The sequence below is a fragment of the Misgurnus anguillicaudatus genome, chromosome 2 (genome assembly GCF_027580225.2).
Source record: "Misgurnus anguillicaudatus chromosome 2, ASM2758022v2, whole genome shotgun sequence".
In the NCBI taxonomy this organism is placed as follows: Eukaryota; Metazoa; Chordata; class Actinopteri; order Cypriniformes; family Cobitidae; genus Misgurnus; species Misgurnus anguillicaudatus.
In genome coordinates, this window is record NC_073338.2 from 50,071,092 (window position 1) to 50,095,653 (window position 24,562).

Genomic DNA, 24,562 nt, shown 5'->3' on the forward strand with positions numbered 1-24,562 from the left:
TCAAAGACTGTAATGTTTGTTCTTTAATAAAATAAACGTTGTATGACAAACATATCTTTATTTCAGAACGATGCGCACATGGTGCAACTCTAGACCACAACAACACGACAACTTGTCTTTCTCATGCAGTATTAACATATACCGGTAAGTGCGTCACTACTGACATCTAGTGGTTAGACTAGGTATATACACATATCATGAAATACTCACTTATCATGACATCTCCTTTTTTTTTAGATTTAAGGTTTCAACATTACTGCATTTCAATTCTTACACACTTACTGAACAGAACATATTATGTGACAACATAAACATTATATACTTTATGTAAAACATCTCACAATTAACATTCAATTGTTAATACTCTCTTTGGCATTGTAAATACTTAAATGTCTGATCACTTTACTAATGCATCTTTTACAGATCAAGTCTCTCAGGTGGTTTAACTGTGCGTTTGGATCTTCTCAATTCAGGTATGTGTGTTTCCTTTTTCTGTTCTGTATTGTCTATAACTGATTCTGTTTCAGATTCTACAGGTGATGTATCCCGTGGCACTGTTTCTTGTGTTTTCAGCAAACTTCTCCTATTTCTCCTCAGGATTTGACCATCCTCTGTTTTTACAGTGTAAGATCTTGGATAAATCTCCTCAAGGACTGTGGCTTTTCTATGCCAGGTATTGCAATCCTCAAGTCTTACAGTGTCATTGTTAGCAAGAGGTCCAAGACTCCTGGAGGTCCTGTCATAGTTTATTTTCTGTCTCTTTTTCAGTTGCATTTGTTTCTTTTGCAAACCTTTGTTTCTCTGTGGCTGTGTCAGGTAAGGCAGGGTAGTACGTAATTTCCTTCCCATTAGCATCTCAGCTGGAGATAAACCATGTTCCAGTGGTGAAGCACGGTAATTTAACAATGCTAGATACGGGTCAGACTTGCTGCTCGCTGCTTTTTTCAGTAGCATTTTAACTATATGCACTCCCTTCTCCGCTTTCCCGTTAGATTGTGGATATAGCGGGCTCGATGTCACATGTTCGAAATCATACTCCACTGCAAATTCCTGGAATGCTTTGCTACTATAACATGGTCCATTGTCACTACAGACAACCTGAGGGATCCCGTGCCTTGCAAAGATCGATTTCATGTGTGTGATTACACTGGCAGTAGATGTGTTTGGAAGCAGAGCCATCTCCGGATAGTTAGACAGGTAGTCCACAACTAGTAGATAGTTCTTTCCATCTAGGAAAAACAAATCTGTTCCTATTTTCTGCCACGGCTCACTTGGCATGTCAGTGATGATCATTGGTTCTTTTTGCTGTTTTGCTCGATGACTTAAGCAGGTATCACAGTTTGAAACCATTCTGTCAATGTCAGCATTTATTCCTGGCCAATATATGGCTGTCCTGGCTCTCCTTTTGCATTTTTCTGCTCCCAGATGTCCCTCATGCAATCTTTTCAGCATTTCTGTTCTCAGTGAATGAGGTATCACTATTCTATTCTTTCTCAGCAGGAGACCTTTTACCATACTCAACTCTGTCCTTATATTGTAGTACAGCGAACATGCTTCCTTTTTCCATCCTTCATTCAGTAGTTTGATGACCATCTGCAGCTCTCTGTCTTTTGCTGTTTCAGCTGCAATCTGTTGTGACTTTGCATCGGTCACTGGAAGAGCACTGTAAATCATATTCACATGAAGAGTCACTTCAGCTTCTGTAGAGCTCTTGCGATGTGTCTCATTGTCTGAGGTAGCTCTGGAGAGGGCATCCGCCAGCACTATGTACTTTCCAGGCGTGTATATTAACTCAAAATCATATCGCTGGAGCTTCATCATTAGCCGTTGGATTCTCGGTGACATTTCACTCAAATTCTTCTTGATGATGGCTATTAGTGGCTTGTGATCTGTCTCCGCCACAAACTTTGGAAGTCCGTAAACATAACTGTGAAATTTCTCCACGCCATACACCAGTCCAAGGCACTCCTTCTCGATCTGAGCGTAACGACACTCAGCTTGAGTCATAGTTCTCGATGCATATGCAACTGGTCTCCAGTGTTTTCCTTCTTCCTGGAGCAGCACGGCTCCCAGGCCATCCTTAGATGCGTCTGTTGAAATCTTTGTCCTCTTAGATGGCTCAAAGAATGTAAGCACCGGCTTTGTCGTCAAGAGTGTCTTCAGACGTCCCCACTCTTGTTCATGGTTGTTCGTCCACTTGAACTCACACTTGTCATGTAGCAGTTCTCTCATGTACACCGTTTTCGAAGACAAGTTTGGTATAAACTTCCCGATAAAGTTAATCATTCCCATCACTCTTAACACTGCCTTTTTGTCTGTAGGTCTGGGCATATTGAGTATTGCTTCTATTTTACTTTTGTCAGGTTGTACACCACCTGCTGACAGCTTGTCTCCTAGAAATGTGACTTCATTTACTCCAAACTGATATTTTTGTTTATTCAGTCTCAGACCATATTTCTGTACTCGCTGCAAAACTTCTGTGAGCCTCTCATTGTGCTGTTCAATTGTGGATCCCCACAATATGACATCATCCACATAAACACGAACTCCTTGTATGCCTTCAATTATGTGCTCCATGGCTTTGTGAAACACTTCAGGTGCTGAAGAAATCCCAAAGGGCATCCTCAAGAAGGAGTATCTGCCAAAGGGCGTGTTAAATGTGCAGTAGTGTGTGCTATCTTCATGTAATTTTACCTGCCAAAAGCCCTGAGATGCATCCAGCTTTGTAAAAAACTTTGCACCTCCCATCTCACTGATAATTTCTTCCCGAGTTGGGATCTGATAGTGTTCTCTCTGAATGTTTGCGTTCAGGTCTTTTGGGTCCATACACACTCGTAGTTCTCCGTTTGCTTTTCTCACACAAACCATGGAGTTCACCCATTCCGTCGGCTGTTCCACTTTCTTTATAACTCCCATGGCTGTCATCCTTTCCAGTTCCTGTTTCAACTTATCACGTAGCGGGGCTGGTACCCGTCTCGGAGCATGGACCACTGGCTTTGCATCCTCTTTAAGTTGTATCTTATAGGTGAATGGAAGCGCTCCGAACCCCTCAAAGATGTCAGGAAACTGTTTTACTATACTTTCTACACTGTTCTGTGTGTTGGCATGTTTTATGTTGTATACTCTTTTAACTAGGCCTAAGTCTTCACATGCCTTGTCTCCCAGCACTGAGTCATGTCCATCTGGAACGACTACGAACACGAGGTGTTGTTCTTTATCTTTCACTTTTACCTTGAATTTGCATGTTCCTCTTGTTTCAATGCTCTGTCCATTGTAAGCTTTGAGTTGCACAGCGTTTGGTTTAATATGTGGCTTGCTTTTCATTTTTCTTATATCCCTTTCAGAGATCAAATTGGCTTTGGCTCCTGTGTCTAGTTTCAGTGTTACTGTTGCTCCATTTATTTCCACAGCCACAGTCCACTTATCCTTCTCAAGACTGTTAACTTCAGCCTGTTCTACCATGCCCACAAAGAATGTATCACTAAGAGCAGTTTCTTCCACTGTATGGACTCGTTCGCTTCGACTTTGCCTACTTTTTGTCATGCACTGCTTCGCAAAGTGATTCTGTCCTCCACATTTAGCACAGGCTTTGCCATAAGCAGGGCACTGCTTTGGTCTGTGTCTTTTGCCACATCTCTTGCAATTATACATTTCTTTTTCATTTTGCTGTCTCCATTTTGATGAGCTTTGTTTTTTAACTTTCTCTGTCACCGCAGCTACTGACGAACTTTCATGTCCGCTTGTCTTAGCATTCTCACTAAACGTTTTAGCATGATGCTGCGCCACTTCACTGGCATGGCAAATCCGCACTGCGTCAGTTAATGTAAGCTCAGTTTCTCTCAACAGTCTCTCCCTCATTTTCTGATCATTTATTCCGAACACTATTTGGTCCCGGACCATTGAATCATGCAGCAATCCAAAGTTACATGTCTTTGCTTTCAATTTGAGATCGATTAAGAAGTTGTCAAAAGTCTCTCCTTGAAGTTGCAGACGTGAACGAAAAACATACCTCTCAAATGTCTCGTTCTTTTTCGGTGAGCAGTGTGAATCAAACTTCTCAATCACTTTCTCGAAGTTTCCTTTATCTTCTACTCGATCAAACACCAGCGTGTTGAATACCTCGATCGATTGCGGTCCCGCGACGGTAAGCAATAAAGCAATCTTTCTTGCATCCGACTTATCATCCAGACCCACTGCTTGCAAATACAGTGTAAATCGTTGCTTAAACGTACGCCATTCACAATCGATATTTCCAGTCCAGTTCACAGCGTCAGGTTTTACACTTTCCATTTTTATAGATGACGACTAACTGAACTTCTTACCACTCCTGGTACCATGTAATGTTTGTTCTTTAATCAAATAAACGTTGTATGACAAACATATCTTTATTTCATTCAGAACGATGCGCACATGGTGCAACTCTAGACCACAACAACACGACAACTCGTCTTCTTCATGCAGTATTAACATATACGGTAAGTGCGTCACTACTGACATCTAGTGGTTAGACTAGGTATATACACATCATGAAATACTCACTTATCATGACAAAGACCTCATTATTCTGTAACATTTATTCTGCTTTTCACTTTTCCAGTCGAACATCGAAAATGAGTTTTTCGTCCGAGGAATTTCAGTTGTCCTCTTTATTGGTTTTATTAGGGCATTTTATTTAAGTAATCTGCAATTCAGACATTAAATAACTTTAGTGATGGTCTTTAAACATATTGTTAGAAATGTTTAGTATAAATCTCTGTTGAATATTCAGTATTGTATAATTTGCACTAAATGTCGAAATTAAACGTTTGTCTTAAAAATAAGTGAATTGAGATTAATTTCAAATTTAGACCCATTTAGTGGCTTTTATAACATTTTATTTATAGCGGTTTGTACAAATAAAAGAATACACGGCTGTAGATGAATAATATTAACTGTGAATAACTACTGTACAGCTACCTCTGTTTGACAGGACAAAATACAATTATTAAAATATAACATTACAATCAGTTATTTAAAATTACTAATTAGTAAATGAAAGATTAATTATTTCTTTGTTGTTGATTCATCATGTTCAGACTTCTAATATGACAAAATTATTTGTAGACTCTCTGTATCATCTATATTGTTAGATCACACAGTTTCACTGATCCATTAACCCAAAACCCAGGATAGAGAGGTTTAGTGAATGTGGTGTTGACTCTGTGGATGAGGGTCATTGTGTCAGAGATGCTGTAGAAGGACAGAGATCCTGAACTGTGATCCACATAAACTCCTATTCTAGAAGATCTGGACACTACAGGGAGTTTAGTCTCAATGTTATTGTGCCTGAATGAACAACTGGAGCCACAGCAGCGCAAACTCCAGGACTGATCATTATATCCAAACAAACACTCATTACCTCCCTTCCTGCTGATGCTCTTATATGACACTGATATATACACCCAACCACTACACTCAATCTCCCAGTAACAGCGTCTACTTAAACTCTCTCTACACAACACCTGAAAACAATAAACATCAAATCTGTCTGGATGATCAGGATACGGCTGAACTCTGCCAGTGTTAATCACTCTGTTCCCCTCAGACAGACGGAGACGTTGATTTGCTGTGTTTGGATCTGCAGTGAAGTGATGATAATCTGATGAAGACAAATCAAAAACATCATTTAAATGTAAAATTACACATTTCAATAATTAAAATAAACCTTCAAGTCTTATTTATTTTAATTTTTGAGGACTGTCAATGTGTTAAGAAGTGAACGGAGATCATTTACAGTATAGACAGAATCTAATCTGATTGTTTTACTGTTATATTCATCATAATGTCTGTGTAAAAGGTTTGTGAATGTGTGAACATTGTTAAAGTCCATCTCTTCTGTAGTTGTACACTTTAACATATGTTTTGTTATCATTTAATTTAAGTGTGCATCATTTTTGTTTATTGATAAACTTAATGGCTTATGAAATTTAAATATTAAATAAGAAACTTGATTTATTAAGTTATTTATTTTCATTTTTTTCTGCTCATTTTCAGTTTGATTCATGAGTATCATTATAGAGGAATTGAAAATGACTGAAAATGATTATCACTGTTCATGTCTTTATCAGCATCAGTGTGTTTATTTGTTGTTTATTGAGACTCACATTTTAGGAACTGCTCCCTGGTCTCAGGTTCAGGTGCTTTACTTTGATCAAATATCTTCTCTATCTCTTCTCTACAGAAATCCTCCAGTTTCTCTCTCAGATGAGACACAGATTTTCCTACATCATCAAAAGAGATGAGAGAGCTGACAGTGATGCTGAGTGAGTCTGTAGATCCAGGAGGAACAGAGAGAGACTGGAAACTCTACACAAACATAAACTCATGACACTGAAAATATCATCTGAGTAAAACATGCTCTTCACTTCCTAAAGATCACTGATCTCTGTTACCTGGAGGAAATGGATGTGATCATCTGTGTGTGAAAGCTGCTCCAGCTCAGCGTCTCTCCTCCTCAGATCATCAATCTCCTGCTCCAGTCGCTTCAAGAGTCCTTCAGCTTCACTCACTGCAGTCTTTTCCTGATCTCTGATCAGCTGTGTCACCTCAGATCGTCTTCTCTCAATGGATGTGATCAGTTGAGTAAAGATCCTCTCAGTGTCGTCCACTGCTGTCTGTGCAGAGCGCTGTTAGGACACACAGAGAGAGGAGCATTAGAATCAGCAGCATTCATTCAGCTCTTACTGGTACATCACACAGTCTGTTACACACAGTGAACTTCAGTGAAAGTCATCCAGCACTGAACTCCTCACTGACTGATTGGATGAGAGTCTTAACTGAGTCTGAAACAGATCTGAAACAGCAGACAGCAGTTGTTCTTCTGATCAAAACTCACCTTATGAGTCTCCACAACATCTCTCAGCTCCTGAAGCTTCTTCTGACTCTCCTGGATTCTCTGATGATATTTTCTCTGCGTCTCCTTCAGTTCTTTCTGTTGGATGTGGAAATAATAATTAAACAGATAAAAGGATCTTGAGTAATGTGGTGTCATTATAATGAAACATTTATCACAGATCACATCTCTTACCTGTTTCTCAGTCCTCTCTTCTTTAGCTGGTATAGTATCATGATTTTTGTGCTTCCCCACCATACACAGATAACATATACAGAGCTGATCAGTTTTACAGTAAATCTCTAAAAGTTTCTCATGTTGAGGGCAGATCATCTGCTGAAGTCGTCCAGTGGCGTCTATCACTTTGTGTCTCTTTCCTGACTGAAGTTCTTCATGACGTTCAAAGTGAGTTTGACAGTAAGAGTTCAGACACACCAGACAGGACTTGATAGCTTTGCGTTTTCTCTCAGTACAGACGTCACACTTCACATCTCCAGCTTCAGCATAACTGAGAGCAGATCGATCAGTCTGAAGTTTTGTCTTCTTCAGCATCTCCACCATCTGAGCAAACACCACATTTTTATTTAAATCAGGTCTTGTATTGAAGGTCTGTCTGCATTGAGGGCAGCTGTAGTTTCTCTTCTGATCATCTTGATTCCAGCAGTTTGTAATACAGCTCATACAGTAACTGTGTCCACAGGGAATGGTCACTGGATCCTTCAGTAAATCCAGACAGATTGAACAGATGAACTGATCCTGAATCACTGAAATACCGGCTTCTGCCATTTCACCGTATTTACTTACAAACAATAAAACTAAACACACAACAGCGCAACAGTTTCAGTTTCTCTGAACTCAAATCATTTCCTGGTTGTGTTTATGAAACGTGTACAAACAGGTGTGTCAGTCATATAATAAACAAGTCCACTAGATGTCAGTCTCATACAGAAAGTCTCGAGTAGCCAAACCTTTGTGAAAATGCTCTGTCATAAATGCATAAATATGAGTGAATTTTGTAGTGAAATAAGTGAATAACAGATCAAATCTCTCAGATGTTTGTCTAAATTGCTGTTTCTGTAGTTTATCTGGTCATATTTGAAAGATTACAGAACAACATTCTTATATTCATAATGACACTTACTATATCTGAAAGCTACCCACAAAACATCTGATGGACATGCAGGTCATGTCTATATTACGTCCATCGGTCTAAGACAAATTTTGGATGTCTACATGACGTGCAAACTAGGTGCGCTATTTGGACATCGAACCATGGATGTCATTATGCAGTTTAACATTTGAAAGTCGGACTGCACTGTAAAAAGGATTTTGTAGTGTTGTTGTTTCAACTGAATTTTTCAATTATGTCAACTTGCAATTTCTGAATTTGTTCATTCTTAAAACCTAAAAAAGTTTTACTGTCTCAACTACATTAAAAATTTGGTCACTAAAGAAATATTTTCCTTCATCCAAATAAGAATTTTAGGTTAATGGTTCACATCTAGATTTTATATTGAGCCAATGAAAAATCTTTTTTACATAATGAAAACTCTTCAAAAGGCATATTTATTGTTGAAGAAAGTCCATTAAATGTATTTCTAGTCCAGTTTTTTTTTATGTTTTAAGAATGTTTGTTGGTTGTGTGAATGTTAGAGGAATGTTAATTTTTATTATTTTCAAACTGTTATAAAACATTATTTCTAAATGTTTTGTAAATATTGCTGTAGAAAACACAATTCACTTATTAGGTTTAGATGTTGTTGTTGTTTTTTCATTGAAAGTCACCATTATAGTGATCAATGTATGTTTTAGTTGGACTCTTGATTCTGAGTTTGTTAGATTTTTCTCTGGATGCTACAACTTTGTGTTTAAAACATGTTTCTTGTGGTAAAAAGCAGCCAAAAATGTAACAATCACAGTGGTGTTGATGCTTAAGATCGTCATCTGTGAGTTGATTTATTAATACACTGTTTGATCAACTGAAAGTGTCTTTTTCTGTTAATTATGTGATACTACATGAGATCCAACATACATAGCAGTTCATAATTCTGACAGATTTTAAAACAATTTCCACATAAAAAGAAATTATTGAGCCATTTAGAAAACAAACATCAAGAATGAGAGTATGAATCTTAATAATGGTGTCAAAGAAAATCGTAGTTAAGTTCATTTATTCACACCGCAGTGCATGCTGGGAGTCCTGGAAGTGATTTGTAATTTGTTGATACAGAGGTCCAATTAACGTCAATACTGGACGTTCAGTAGATGTTCGAAAAAAAGACGTCGTCTGGCGTCACAGTCTGCACCTTCAGGTGACCAAAATTGGACATGAGAAAGATGTTGTTTGAACGTCAGTTTACACAGTGAGTATGAAGATGTCTCTTATCTTAATTCATGCAACATTGCTAACTCTGACAGAACACCATAGAGATGAAACAGTGAGTTATTGAGAGTTTGATCAAACGTCAGACTGTAATATTGACTGAGAAGACGACTGTACAGAGAGAGAGAGAGAGAGAGAGAGAGAGAGAGAGAGAGAGAGAGAAAGAGAGAGAGAGAGAGAGAGAGAGAGAGAGAAAGAGAGAGAGAGAAAGAGAGAGAGAGAGAGGACCATCATGACTGTCTGTGTGTAATGATCAGCCTTATTGACTGAGACACAAAAGTTAAAGAGGTCAGATCTTACTGTGTGAGATTAAAACAATGTTAAAAGGATGATACAAACAAGTGAAATCAATAAAATAAGTGTATTTACAATGTTCACATTGAACTTAAAACAACACACTTAAAACTTAAGACACTAAATGGCAGTGCTGTGGTTGGATAGTGCAGATTAAGGGCTGGTATTATTATAACATCATAAGGAGAGCCAAATTTCAATGACCTAATGTTTCACATGCTTGCAGAGAATGGTTTACCAAAACTAAGTTACTGGGTTGATCTTTTTCACATTTTCTAGAGAAGCATTGGGGCCTGATTATAACACTTAAAGCTCACGTAACACACACTGTTTCTGCATTTCTGATGTTAATCTGGAGTATCTAGTATGACATCCTTTATATCTCCGAAGAGTCTTTAGTTTAATCAGATTTATAAAAGAAAGATTAGCTTAACTGAATCTTTCTGATAATGTACGAAAAAATTAAGAACGAGAAGTTACTACCGCAGGAGGAGCGAGTACGAGTCATGATGTTCACTACATGTTTGTGTCATTTATATAATATGCACGCACCTATTTCCAACATAAGACAAAAGTCATACTTACCGCATGCAACTCGTGACCCAGTTGGTTTTATTGGTTTTATTGTAATGAGACATTTTATTGCACGCCTCTCACCATGTGCTGGTTGCTATTTGATCACGTCATCAAAGACCTCATTATTCTGTAACATTTATTCGGCCTTTTCACTTTTCCAGTCGAATATCGAAAATCAGTTTTTCATTCGAGTAATTAGTTGTCCTCTTTCTTGGTTTTATTAGGGCATTTTATTTAAGTAATCTGCAATTCAGACATTTAGGGATGCTCTTTAAACATATTGTTAGAAATGTTTAGTATAATCCTCTGTTGAATATTCAATATTGTATAATTTGGATTAAACTAATGTCAAAATTAAAGGTAAGTGAATTGAGATTAATTTCAAATTTAGACTTTAGACATTTTAGTGTCTTGTATAACATTTTATTTATAGCTGTTTGTAGGTATAAAAGAATACACGGCTAGATGAATAATATTAACCGTGAATAACTACTGTACAGCTACCTCTGATTGACAAGACAAAATACAATTATTAAAATATAACATTACAATCAGTTATTTAAAATTACTAATTAGTAAATGAAAGATTTATTATTTCTTTGTTGTTGATTCATCATGTTCAGACTTCTAATATGACAAAATTATTTGTAGACTTTCTGTATCATCTATATTGTTATATCACACAGTTTCACTGATCCAGAATAAACCCAAAACCCAGGATAGAGAGGTTTAGTGAATGTGGTGTTGACTCTGTGGATGAGGATCATTGTGTCAGAGACGCTGTAGAAGGACAGAGATCCTGAACTGTGATCGACATAAACTCCTATTCTAGAAGAACTGGACACTACAGGGAGTTTAGTCTCAATCTTATTGTGAAAGAATGAAGAACTGGAGACAGAGCAGCACAAACTCCAGGACTGATCATTATATCCAAACAAACACTCATCACCTACTCCCTTCCTGCTGATGCTCTTATATGACACTGATATATCCACATTATCACCACTCCACTCAATCTCCCAGTAACAGCGTCCACTCACACTCTCACTACACAACACCTGAAAATGACCATTAAATCTGTCTGGATGATCAGGATACTGCTGCTCTGTGTTAGTGTAATTAATCACTCTGTTCCCCTCAGACAGACGGAGACTTAGATTTGCTGTGTTTGGATCTGCAGTGAAGTGATGATAATCTGATGAAACAAAAACATAATTTAAATGTAAAATTGTACATTTCAATTAGGGGTGGGCGGAATGACCAAAAAATCTATTTCACGGAATGAGTCATTTTATTTCACGGAATGGTATACTTCACGGTATACATGTTTTTCAGTTTATATTGTTTTTTGATTATAAAAATGTGCAGAAATTTGCCACTCACTATAGCTTTTAACTAAATGCTCACAGCAGTTTTAAAAAATGAGCAATTTAAGGTTAATAATGTTAAAGTGAAAATGCCCAGAAGATAACAACAGATTAAGTCTTGATAAGACAGAATCTTGTTTCTAATTGATTTATTAATTTTATAGACTATTGAAGCTGTATTATGCCTTCATTGTATTTTGTATTTATGCATACATTACATTAAACATATGAAATATGTAAAATAAACAGGTATAAATATATGCAAAAACCTACAGACAGGATAAACCTGTATATGAGAGACGAAGCTCTAGATATTATAAATATGACAGGTGCTATGATGTGATGATCAAGTCTGTTTTAAGGTCTTGACGCCCTTTACTTTCTATTAGACCTTAACATTTGCGTCTCTTTCTCGTCTTTCTGATCAAATATGTTTGTACTATACAGTAAGCAAATGGCGCGTCAAACTACATCGCTCCAGCAGCGCACGTGTCACTGATATAAACGCGAGTTTTGCCTTAGCTTGCTTAAAGTTTAGAAAACTTTACAACTATTTAGCATTAGTGCGGGAAGAACTCTTTATTTGGCATTGCAGCTCGAGGGTGCTTAGAGAGACCTCTGCATGCGAGAGACCGGCCGGCTGCTGCATGAGCACAGAGAGAGAGAGAGAGAGAGTCTCGCTGCGTGAGCCGCGGTGGATTCACTGGCACTTCTTATAAAAATTACACAAATTACTCGTTAATTTTTTATGAGTGAACAATTTTACATGTTTCTCTGTCACACTCAAGCCGTTTCTCAATGTCAAGGAAGGATCCTCGGAAGCTAGAATTTCGAGGATGCTACGTCATCGACGTCCGTCGAAGGACTGTTCCAATGTCGAGGATCCTTGAAATTTCAGCCAAGGACTGAAGCCGTTTCTCAATGTCAAGGAAGGATCCTCGGAAGCTAGAATTTCGAGGATGCTACGTCATCGACGTCCGTCGAAGGACTGTTCCAATGTCGAGGATCCTTGAAATTTCAGCCAAGGACTGAGTCCTTCGTTCGAGAAATATCCCATATACAGGAAAGGATGCAAATTTGTATCCTTCGCGCTCTTCACGCGCTGAAATCACCCACAATCCTATGCGCGCAGCACCGAAAGCACACCTTTAATCACGCAATGACGTAATGACGTGCACTTGCTAGCCTGTTCCATTTAACGTGTTCTCCGAATGCTTAAAAGGAGCCTCGCTTAGCCTCTAAAGGAAGTGACTTGTAAGGACTAGTCCTGCCAAGGAAGTATCCTTGACATTGAGAAATATCCCATATACAGGAAAGGATGCAAATTTGTATCCTTCGCGCTCTTCACGCGCTGAAATCACCCACAATCCTATGCGCGCAGCACCGAAAGCACACCTTTCAATCACGCAATGACGCAATGACGTGCACTTGCTAGCCTGTTCCATTTAACGTGTTCTCCGAATGCTTAAAAGGAGCCTCGCCTAGCCTCTAAAGGAAGTGACTTGAAAGGACTAGTCCTGCCAAGGAAGTATCCTTGACATTGGGAAACGGCTTCAGTCTAACATGCGATGCGGGAGGGCAGAGTTAGCCACGCCCACTTATTTGCATTCCGCGGAATAGACGGAATAGAAAAATCTGTTACGTCTGACATTTTATTCCGCGGTAGCGGAATATACCGTCATACCGCCCAGCCCTAATTTCAATAATTAAAATAAAACGTCAAATCTTATTTATTTTAGTTTTTGAGGACTGTCAATGTGTTAAGAAGTGAACAGAGATCATTTACAGTATAGACAGAATCTAATCTGATTGTTTTATTGTTATATTCATCATAATGTGTGTATAAAAGGTTTGTGAATGTGTGAACATTGTTAAAGTCTCTCTGTTCTGTAGTTGTACACTTTAAAATATGTTTTGTTATTATTTAATTGAAGTGTAGAGAATTTTTGTTTATAGAAAAACTTATGAAATGTAAATATTACATGATAAACTTGATTTATGAACTGCTATTTGATCTCACAGTTTCATTGTGGACGAGCACAGTTATTTATTTTCTGTTTATTCTGCACATTCAGTTTGATTCATGAGTATTAATGTAGAGGAGTTTAAAATGACTGAAATGAAGATTATCACTGTTCATGTCTTTATCAGCATCAGTGTGTTTATTTGTTGTTTATTGACACTCACATTTTAGGAACTGCTCCCTGGTCTCAGGTTCAGGTGCTTTACTTTGATCAAATATCTTCTCTATCTCTTCTCTACAGAAATCCTCCAGTTTCTCTCTCAGATGAGACACAGATTTTCCTACATCATCAAAAGAGATGAGAGAGCTGACAGTGATGCTGAGTGAGTCTGTAGATCCAGGAGGAACAGAGAGAGACTGGAAACTCTACACAAACACAAACATAAACTCATGACACTGAAACATTTCATAGAAAATATCATCTGAGTAAAACATGCTCTTCACTTCTGTAGTGTTCTGAGTTTTGTGTTCCAGCAAACTTTAGCGTCTTTTATTTTGAAAGAGATTTAATTTGAAGACATTTAATTATTGTTGTAATATCATACGTTTTTCTTATCCATCCATCTTATTTTCATTCTTCATTTTTTTATATTATACAAGGAAAAAATGTACTTTGTGAAAAATAAATAGTTTAAGTTTGAGTGACGTCACTTAGTGGCGCTGTCGGGTCCGACTCTCTCAGTTCTACATGTGACTGGAGAGAGTCAGGTTGGTGTTTTTGCATCTCTGTATAACGATTGATAAAAATGTAAAAATGGTTAAAAATATGAATCAATATCAATGTTAAAAGTGTTAAAAAGATGGATTGAGTGCATATATTTGATTTTCTGTGAAGAATCAGATGCATTTAGCAAGTTTTACAAACGAGTGGCCTTAATATGTTTGTTTAATGTTGCCGCCCGCACGCTAATTTGGAGTGCGAGTTTTTCCTTTTAATATCAGTTTTAAATACAAAATTTTGGTGGATTGAGTCTGTAGAAGTGATATGTTGTCTATTTAATTTAAGTTGAATGTGTGTAATGTTTATTTAAATCGTATTTTGTGTATATTTAGTCAACTGAGGCCCAAATTGAGTTTGCAGTCACTGTGTTAATGGAGGACACGGATTAATCTGTTTTGTCTCACATCCTTCAGATAGACTGTTGGTGAGAGGATGTGTGTGTGATCCCGTGTCTTTTGTTTATTGAACTGCAGGTATGTAAATCAACAAACCACTATACGATCACATAACTGAGTGAAATTGGCTAAATATAGTCTGATGATAAATGTGTTTCCTTTTAAGTGTAATGTTAATGTAAAGGAAAAGTGTACATGTTGAATTCATTTTATTTTGTTATATAATTTTTGTTTATGTATATTTGTGTAAGAAATGTAATGAGTGACCAAAGAGACTTTTTGTCAAATGGACTTTATTATAGAGTCTCTCAGTTCTACATGTGACTGGAGAGAGTCAGATAGACTGTTGGTGAGAGGATGTGTGTGTGATCCCGTGTCTTTTGTTTATTAAACTGCAGACGTGGTTCACCAAAGAGCTTGGAGTCGGTGTGTCATTTGTGGTGCTGGTTGAAATCCGCTACAAATTTGGTGCCGTGACCCGGATTTCAATAGATCAGCCATTGCAGATCGCCGGTGGAGACCATCGCTAACACCTTCTACGACAAGATCTTTGGAGAATAGATAAGCAGTACAATTTAAAACATGGACAATCATAGTTTTGCACACACTAGAACACAAGAGACATTGCTGAATGCAAATGTTGGAAATGTTGATGTTACCCCTGTGAATACTGTTCCAATGTTACAGAGAACTTCTACTGGGTTGGGGCGGGGTGTTCTGTTGAATGGTATCTTAGAGCAGAGCATGATATCTAGCCCAGTAGGTCCCTCTATGCAAAATGTCAGCCACTCAGGCCAGGTTAGGTCTAGTCATGACTCACCTGTTACTTATAGTGAAAGACATGGTGCTACAGTAAGTGACCAACCAAATCAGTGGCAAACAATGGCAGACCTAATGAAGCAGCTAGGTAATGAGATAGGTAGCCAAATAGCTGCTAGCTTGTCATCAACAGGCCAAAATGTCCAGAGAGACAATACGAATGCTCAGCAGTCTTCAGCCCAACCCCCTGACTGGTCAAATCTCAACCTAGTTATCAGACACCAAGATGTAAAAGAACCTCCAGCATTCAGAGGGGACAAAAGTGATAGGTGCACCATTGATGAATGGGAGGAGTTAATGCAGACCTATCTAAATAAGAAAGGACTTGGTGTGCCAGAACAAGGTCAGGAGATTCTCGATAGATTGATGGGCCGTGCTAAAGATGTTGTAAGAACGTGCATTCGTAACAATCCCCTGATTAATGTGACTAGAGACCCACATGTTATCTTCTCTATTTTGAGACAACACTTTGGAGATGCAGTCTCATCCACTACTCCGCTGAGAGATTTTTATGAAACCTTGCCCAGACGGTCAGAGAGTGGCTTAGATTACTGGATCAGACTTAATAAGGCTGTAGACCTGGCAAACGAGTGCCTGAAAAGACAAGGAAAAAGAATTGAAGACCCTGGTCATGAGGTTACAATGATGTTTGTCCGACACTGTCCAGAACCAACCTTGTATGCAGCCCTTCGGAGTAAACCACTAGAGACCTGGACTGCTAATGAAGTGCAAGCACTGATAGACAGTCATCATATGGATAAGCATTTAGCCAATGCGGAGAGAGCACAAAGGGTTGAAGAGAAGCCTTCTGGTGCTTGGTGTATGACACAGCAGCAGGTTGCCGACAGTAGTCAGTCCAGTGGTCTAGATTCAGCTCTCCTTGGTAGGGCAGTGTCTCTTCTAGAGCAGCTTATCATCTCACAGAAGGAAAGCATGCAAAAAGCAGAGCATGTAAAAACCCCATCTGGAGAAGCAGTTTTACGTTCAGGCACCTGTAGAGTTTGTAAACCTTCTGATCACACAACACAGACACACTGCTTTAAAGAGGGCCTGTGTTTCAAATGTTTCGAGACTGGGCACAGAGGCTTTGAGTGCCCCAAACAAAAGCCAATGAAACCAGAAACAAACAGAAGTTCCTCTGCCCCTGAGCACCCTTTAAACTAGAAAGCTCACACTGTAAGGGCAACAGTGTGAGTACTGATAAACTAAAGCCCCCAGAGAATCCAGTTAATGTCCATTTTAACTTAGTTGACAGTCTGACTCCAAAAGTAAACAGTGAAAAAGAAATAAGTACCTTTAAGACTAGTTCCTGTTCACTTAGAGAACCAACTTACAAGAAAGTTAGTGATGAGGATGAACTGTTTCAAGTTCCAGTACTAGTTGAGGGACAAGTAGAACTCCAAGCCCTTATAGACAGTGGATCTGTAACCTGTACATTGAGTGAAACAGCTGAACGCACACTTCAGGACCACAAGATTATCTGTGACAGGGTGAGAAAACCCACAACAAAAGTACTCACTGGATGCGGAGGCAGCCAGGCTAAGACAAAATGTACCTATGAACTAAATGTTGATCTGCTTGGATGTAAGATGACAGTCAACTTTTTAGTTGTCCCAGGCCAAGATGATGACATGATCGTAGGCTCCAATGTTCTAAGACACGTGACGCAACAAGCAAAGAGAACAAAATGGTACTGGGAGAATATTTCCCAGCCTGTTAAGGAAAACAGTCATGATCCCCTTCTTGGTCTGCTTTCCAATGTTGACCGTTGGCACGGAGAAAAGATCCCAAAAAGAGTTGGCACTGTAATGTTAAAACAATGTGTGACACTGGAGCCACAGCATGAGCATCTGATATGGGGCAGGCTAAAAGAAGAGGTCCCTCTGTCTGTTGGGAGTACAGTGATGGTAGAGCCCTCAGCTTCTCATTCTGCACCAAGAAACATCATGATTGCTCGTACTGTGTGCCCGCTGTGGGGTGACAGATGGATTCCCATGAAGGTGATAAACATGCTGGATCGTCCTATTGTACTTCGTCGGAATGCAAAGATTGCTCAAGTGCATCCGTGTCTTGCCCTCGAAGAGTTACAGCTAAAAGAGGACATAAAGCATGAGCCAAGACCAGTCCCTCAGAATGTTCACAAAGAAAGTGAGATGTTGCGAACTGACTTCAGAGTTAAGTTGAGAGAGTTGGGACTGAATGAAATCGATATTGACTCCTGTGAAGTTAATGATTTTTGGAAAAGACAATTGGCTGACCTCATTGTGAAGTATGAGAGCACTTTCTCCCGTGATAAGCTAGACTGTGGTGAGGTCAAAAACACTGTCCACAGGATACATCTGAAAGATGAGAAGCCTTTCCGCCTTCCCTACAGGAGAGTCCCGCCAGCTCAATACCAAAAATTGAGACAGACACTAAATGAAATGGAGGAGCGCGGTATCATTCGAAAGTCAAACAGTGAATGGGCCTCCCCTTTAGTTTTAGTCTGGAAACCCTCTGGAGAATTACGAGTGTGCACAGACTTCAGGTGGCTCAACCAAAGAACAGAAAAAGATGCATACCCACTGCCCCACCAAGCTGACGCTCTTGCCTCCTTGGGAGGGAACTGTTATTTCAGTACCATGGATTTAACATCGGGTTTTTATAATATCCCAATCCATGAGGAAGATCGTAAATACACAGCCTGCACTACCCCGGTCGGCCTATATGAATACAACAGAATGGCTCAGGGCTTGTGCAATAGTCCAGCAACGTTCTCTCGCATGATGACTTCAATCTTTGGGGACCAGAACTTTCTTTCCCTCCTTTGTTACTTGGATGACTTGCTGGTGTTTGGAAAGACGGAGAAAGAGGCACTCGACCGCCTTGAAATGGTGTTTTCTCGTCTCAAAGATCACAACCTCAAATTGTCTCCAAAGAAATGTTACTTTCTGAGAAAAACTGTCAAGTTCCTGGGACATATTGTATCAGAGAGTGGCATCACAACTGACCCAGCAAAAGTGTCTGCAATCAGTAATCTCAGAGTGGTGGAGCTGATGGAAGAAGATGGAAAAACTCCATCACCGACAAAAATCAAATCTTTTCTTGGAATGGCAAACTATTATTCACATTTCATTGAGAGTTTTTCATCATTAGCCAAACCTCTGTATAAACTGACTGCTGGACAAAAGATCAAAGGTGGAAAAGTTGGCCCCAGAGCTGTCAAACCCAAGCGTCTGAAACCTGAAGATTGGACTGCAGAGTGTGATTTAGCTGTGGAAAAAATTAAACATGCACTTGTTAACACAGTTACTTTGGCTCACCCAGACTTTCAGAGACCTTTCCTCTTGTCCACGGATGCGTCTATGGATGGACTAGGTGCGGTTCTGAGTCAAACACCTGAGGGAGAGAAAAAACCGAGACCTGTGGCATTTGCAAGTAAGTCCCTGTCAAGAGCTCAGTCCCGTTACCCCGCCCATAGATTAGAGTTCTATGCTTTAAAATGGGCAGTTTGTGATAAATTTGCCCATTGGCTGAAGGGGACTAAGTTCACAGTATTAACAGACAACAATCCTCTGACATATATTATGTCAAAACCAAAGTTAGATGCCTGTGAACAAAGATGGGTGTCTAAGCTAGCGCCTTTTGACTTTGACTTGAAATACATACCTGGCACTCAGAATGTTCCTGCTGATCTGTTAAGTCGACGCCCCTTTGCAAAAACTCTGGAAGTTTGTGAAGCTCTTAAGGGTGAAGCTCAACTTGTAACATCCGAAGCAGTTCAAGAAGCTTTCCGGTTGTCAGTGAATGTACTCCAGATGTGTGACAGTAGTGTTCAGAGTGTTGAAGCTGGGAGTTTGCACCAGATTGAAAATGAGGGAGTGAAGGCTATTTTAGAGTCCTGCCTTGACTGGGAATCCACCAGACCGGTTCGTAGCGCTCAGCTTTCCCACTGCACTCACAGTTTAATTCAAGGAGGTGTGGATGCACTCCCTGTCTTTTCACTGGAGGAAATAAGGGTGAAACAGAGAACAGATTCCACTCTTGCACGTGTTATATTCTTTGTTGACAGAAAAAGGAGACCATCACGAGGAGAGAGAGACAATGAAACCGCATCAGTACTGAGAATGCTGAAACATTGGGAAAAACTAGTGATCAGAGACTGTGTTCTGTATCGCAGGTCCAAGGATAGGGTAGGAAAAGTCAGGTACCAACTAGTTCTTCCTGCTTCGCTTCGAAGTGCTGCTCTGAAAGGAACTCACGATAATGCCGGTCATCAAGGGCAAAGTAGGACTCTTCACTTAGTACGGCAGAGGTTTTTCTGGTCTGGAATGGACACAGATGTCAAAAAGTATGTTTCACACTGTAAACGCTGTGTCGTTGGAAAGACTCCAGAACCTGAAGCCAGAGCACCACTGGAGTCCATCAAAACGAGTGCACCATTAGAACTTGTGTGTATCGATTTCTGGTCTGCAGAGGGGAGACATGGAGAGAATGTTGATGTTCTTGTAATAACGGACCATTTTACGAAATTGGCCCATGCGTTCCCCTGCCCGAACCAAACAGCAAAAGTGGTAGCTCAGAAGCTGTGGAATCAGTTTTTCTGTATATATGGCTTCCCACAAAGAATACATTCTGACAAAGGAGCAAATTTCGAAAGCCGACTGATTGCAGAGTTGCTACAAGTTTCTGGTGTCCGTAAGTCCCATACTACACCGTATCACCCGATGGGTAATGGGCAAACAGAAAGATTCAACCGTACTCTTGGGAGCATGATCCGTTCTTTGCCTCCACGATCAAAAGAGAGATGGCCCCAAGTGATACAGACACTCACATTTTCATATAATTGCACCACTCATGAAACTACGGGATTTGCACCCTTCTACTTGATGTTCGGTAGAGTACCGAGGCTGCCCGTAGATATCATGTTCGGAAATGCCCTGAAGAATGATGAGATGCAGACTTACGATGAGTATGTGGACTGTCTTCAGAAAGATTTCAGAGAAGCTGTAAAAATTGCTCAAGAAAGTACAACTGAAGCCCAAAGGAAGCAGGCGAGAGAGTATAACAAGAGATCCAGAGGTGTGGCTTTAGAAATTGGAGACCGTGTCCTTCTGGTAAACAAAAAGGAGAGAGGAAAAGGAAAGTTAGCTGACGTGTGGGATTCTGTAGTTCATGTGATAACTTGGAAAGATCCAACAGTGCACATCTATAGGGTAGAAGACCCAGCTACAAAGAAAAGTAGAGTAGTTCACCGTAACTTTCTCTTACCTGTCAACTTCCTTCCCTTGGAGAAACCAGAAGCCAATACTACCGTGTTCTCCACAATCTCTGAGGAAGAAACATATGAGATGAAAGACCAAAAGCACAAGTCTATGTTCAGTTCTGAAAGAGAATCTAGGAGTGGCAGGATTGCTGCCTGGATATTGGAAAGCCGAGGCCCAAAAGAGTCTCAACCTGTTAAGACGCATTCTGTTCATGGACAAAGCACTAGACAAACCACAGAGATTGACACATTGGCTTCAGCAGATCATACAAGAGACAATGATCCTTTGGTAGTAAATAGTGGAAGCAACCACAGTGACTTTCCTTGTGGCAGTTGTGATATTGATGATGTCAGTCTAAATGGCCAGAATACAGATTATGGGAGTAGTGTGACTAATTCAGACTCAACTGGAATGAGTATTGAAGAAGAAATGGTTGAAGAGTCTGTGACCAGTCATAGTGTTCAAACAGAACTTAATACTGTCCCAAGTGAAGCCAGTTCTGAAAGTAGATCAGACAGTAGTCACAAGTTTAAAGTCCCAAGTAGTAAAACTAGAGTCACAAAGAAACTGTCCCCAAGAAAAGTAAGTGTATCAGACACTGTTTTGAAAACAAATGAAGGTAGTGTGAGAACTAGATCTGGCAGGTTAGTAAAGCCTGTTAAAAGACTTCTTGAGTGTATGAGCATGGTAATAAGTGAGCCACATACTACTGATCCTTTAGCAGAATTGCTAAGAATCCTTTCCAGTCTTGTTGGATGTTAAATTTCATTGTATAGTGTTAAAGTGTTCTGAATAATGTCAAAGAGTAAGCATGTAAAACTTTAAGAGCATTTGAGAAGTACTTTATTGAGGGATGTATGGTTATATGTATAAGGGCATATTTCTTCCAAGCAAGGTTTATTGCTATTCATTTGAATGACTGAAGTCTGGATATCCCTTTAAAAGGAAATTGTCTCATATACAGCCTTAAAGTTTGCTGAAATTTGGGAGGGGAGAGTGTAGTGTTCTGAGTTTTGTGTTCCAGCAAACTTTAGCGTCTTTTATTTTGAAAGAGATTTAATTTGAAGACATTTAATTATTTTTGTAATATCATACGTTTTTCTTATCCATCCATCTTATTTTCATTCTTCATTTTTTTATATTATACAAGGAAAAAATGTACTTTGTGAAAAATAAATAGTTTAAGTTTGAGTGACGTCACTTAGTGGCGCTGTCGGGTCCGACTCTCTCAGTTCTACATGTGACTGGAGAGAGTCAGGTTGGTGTTTTTGCATCTCTGTATAACGATTGATAAAAATGTAAAAATGGTTAAAAATATGAATCAATATCAATGTTAAAAGTGTTAAAAAGATGGATTGAGTGCATATATTTGATTTTCTGTGAAGAATCAGATGCATTTAGCAAGTTTTACAAACGAGTGGCCTTAATATGTTTGTTTAATGTTGCCGCCCGCACGCTAATTTGGAGTGCGAGTTTTTCCTTTTAATATCAGTTTTAAATACAAAATTTTGGTGGATTGAGTCTGTAGAAGTGATATGTTGTCTATTTAATTTAAGTTGAATGTGTGTAATTTTTATTTAAATCGTATTTTGTGTATATTTAGTCAACTGAGGCCCAAATTGAGTTTGCAGTCACTGTGTTAATGGAGGACACGGATTAATCTGTTTTGTCTCACATCCTTCAGATAGACTGTTGGTGAGAGGATGTGTGTGTGATCCCGTGTCTTTTGTTTATTGAACTGCAGGTATGTAAATCAACAAACCACTATACGATCACATAACTGAGTGAAATTGGCTAAATATAGTCTGATGATAAATGTGTTTCCTTTTAAGTGTAATGTTAATGTAAAGGGAAAGTGTACATGTTGAATTCATTTTATTTTGTTATATAATTTTTGTTTATGTATATTTGTGTAAGAAATGTAATGAGTGACCAAAGAGACTTTTTGTCAAATGGACTTTATTATAGAGTCTCTCAGTTCTACATGTGACTGGAGAGAGTCAGATAGACTGTTGGTGAGAGGATGTGTGTGTGATCCCGTGTCTTTTGTTTATTAAACTGCAGACGTGGTTCACCAAAGAGCTTGGAGTCGGTGTGTCATTTGTGGTGCTGGTTGAAATCCGCTACACTTCCTAAAGATCACTGATCTCTGTTACCTGGAGGAAATGGATGTGATCATCTGTGTGTGAAAGCTGCTCCAGCTCAGCGTCTCTCCTCCTCAGATCATCAATCTCCTGCTCCAGTCGCTTCAAGAGTCCTTCAGCTTCACTCACTGCAGTCTTTTCCTGATCTCTGATCAGCTGTGTCACCTCAGATCGTCTTCTCTCAATGGATGTGATCAGTTGAGTAAAGATCCTCTCAGTGTCGTCCACTGCTGTCTGTGCAGAGCGCTGTTAGGACACACAGAGAGAGGAGCATTAGAATCAGCAGCATTCATTCAGCTCTTACTGGTACATCACACAGTCTGTTACACACAGTGAACTTCAGTGAAAGTCATCCAGCACTGAACTCCTCACTGACTGATTGTATGAGAGTCTTAACTGAGTCTGAAACAGATCTGAAACAGCAGACAGCAGTTGTTCTTCTGATCAAAACTCACCTTATGAGTCTCCACAACATCTCTCAGCTCCTGAAGCTTCTTCTGACTCTCCTGGATTCTCTGATGGTATTTTTTCTGCATCTCCTTCAGTTCTTTCTGTTGGATGTGGAAATAAAGATAAATCATATAAATGTACATTATAGTCATTTTTACCAGTTTAACTCAGATCTTATCACATTAACAAGTCACTCAGTGTTTTCATCTCTTACCTGTTTCTCAGTCCTCTCTGCTGCAGCTGATACAGTTTTATGTTCATTGTGTTCATCCACCATACACAGATAACATATACAGAGCTGATCAGTTTTACAGTAAATCTCTAAAAGTTTCTCATGTTGTGGGCAGATCATCTGCTGAAGTCGTCCAGTCACATCAATCACTTTGTGTCTCTTTCCTCTGTGAAAAGCTTCATGTTGTTCAAGATGATTTTGACAGTAAGAGTTCAGACACACCAGACAGGACTTGACAGCTTTGTGTTTTCTCTCAGTACAGACGTCACACTTCACATCTTCAGCTTCAGCATATCTGTGATCAGGACGATCAGCTTGTAGTTTTGTCTTCTTCAGCATCTCCACCACTTCAGCCAGCATGGTGTTTTTATTTAAATCAGGTCTTGTATTGAAGGTCTGTCTGCATTGAGGGCAGCTGTAGTTTCTCTTCTGATCATCTTGATTCCAGCAGTTTGTAATACAGCTCATACAGTAACTGTGTCCACAGGGAATGGTCACTGGATCCTTCAGTAAATCCAGACAGATTGAACAGATGAACTGATCCTGAATCACTGAAATACTCGCTTCTGCCATTTCACTGTATTTACTTACAAACAATAAAACTAAACACACAACAGCCCAACAGTTTCAGTTTCTCTGAACTCAAATCATTTCCTGGTTGTGTTTATGAAACGTGTGCAAACAGGTGTGTCAGTCATATAATAAACAAGTCCACTAGATGTCAGTCTCACACAGAAAGTCACAGTCTCAAGTAAGCAAATCTTTGTGAAAATGCTCTGTCATAAATGCATAAATATGAGTGAATTTTGTGGTGAAATGAGAGAATAACAGATTAATTCTCTCTGATGTTTGTCACTAAACTGATTCAACATTCAAGTCAGTGTGAGTGTTTGTCCTCTAGTGGTGAGTTTACACTATTTACACAAACAATTCACATTTAAAAAAGAAAAATAAAGAGAAGTTTAAACTACAGATAATTGATTATACACATTTTTAAATGAATGCATAAAAAAAACATAAGCTCCTATAATGTTTAAAAAG

General features: G+C 39.1%; 2 protein-coding genes across 2 annotated transcripts; both read right to left on the reverse strand.

Annotated features, from left to right (window-relative positions):
- Positions 1-4,553: 4,553 nt before the first annotated feature.
- Positions 4,554-7,885, reverse strand: LOC129443067 (tripartite motif-containing protein 16-like). The gene is made up of 5 exons (XM_073857290.1): positions 7,067-7,885; positions 6,875-6,970; positions 6,432-6,665; positions 6,144-6,345; positions 4,554-5,638 (listed from the first exon to the last, which is right to left on the reverse strand). Exons 1-5 carry the CDS (start codon positions 7,655-7,657, stop codon positions 5,118-5,120), a joined length of 1,644 nt encoding a protein of 547 aa, XP_073713391.1. The 5' UTR covers positions 7,658-7,885; the 3' UTR covers positions 4,554-5,117.
- Positions 7,886-10,165: 2,280 nt separating this feature from the next.
- On the reverse strand, positions 10,166-24,261 carry LOC129443118 (tripartite motif-containing protein 16-like). The gene is made up of 5 exons (XM_073857285.1): positions 23,504-24,261; positions 23,295-23,390; positions 22,852-23,085; positions 13,679-13,880; positions 10,166-11,319 (listed from the first exon to the last, which is right to left on the reverse strand). Exons 1-5 carry the CDS (start codon positions 24,092-24,094, stop codon positions 10,790-10,792), a joined length of 1,653 nt encoding a protein of 550 aa, XP_073713386.1. The 5' UTR covers positions 24,095-24,261; the 3' UTR covers positions 10,166-10,789.
- Positions 24,262-24,562: the final 301 nt, after the last annotated feature.

What these genes read in the sequence shown, in the direction of transcription:
- LOC129443118 (XM_073857285.1), bottom strand. Translation starts at nt 24,094, where the DNA reads ATGGCAGAAGCGAGTATTTCAGTGATTCAGGATCAGTTCATCTGTTCA. An exon ending in ATGTTGTGGAGACTCATAAG is followed by an intron (nt 23,086 to 23,294) that starts GTGAGTTTTGAT and finishes GTGTCCTAACAG; the next exon opens with CGCTCTGCACAGACAGCAGT. An exon ending in ATCACATCCATTTCCTCCAG is followed by an intron (nt 13,881 to 22,851) that starts GTAACAGAGATC and finishes GTGTTTGTGTAG; the next exon opens with AGTTTCCAGTCTCTCTCTGT.
- LOC129443067 (XM_073857290.1), bottom strand. Translation starts at nt 7,657, where the DNA reads ATGGCAGAAGCCGGTATTTCAGTGATTCAGGATCAGTTCATCTGTTCA. An exon ending in AAGAGAGGACTGAGAAACAG is followed by an intron (nt 6,971 to 7,066) that starts GTAAGAGATGTG and finishes CACATCCAACAG; the next exon opens with AAAGAACTGAAGGAGACGCA. An exon ending in CAGGGAGCAGTTCCTAAAAT is followed by an intron (nt 5,639 to 6,143) that starts GTGAGTCTCAAT and finishes TGTCTTCATCAG; the next exon opens with ATTATCATCACTTCACTGCA.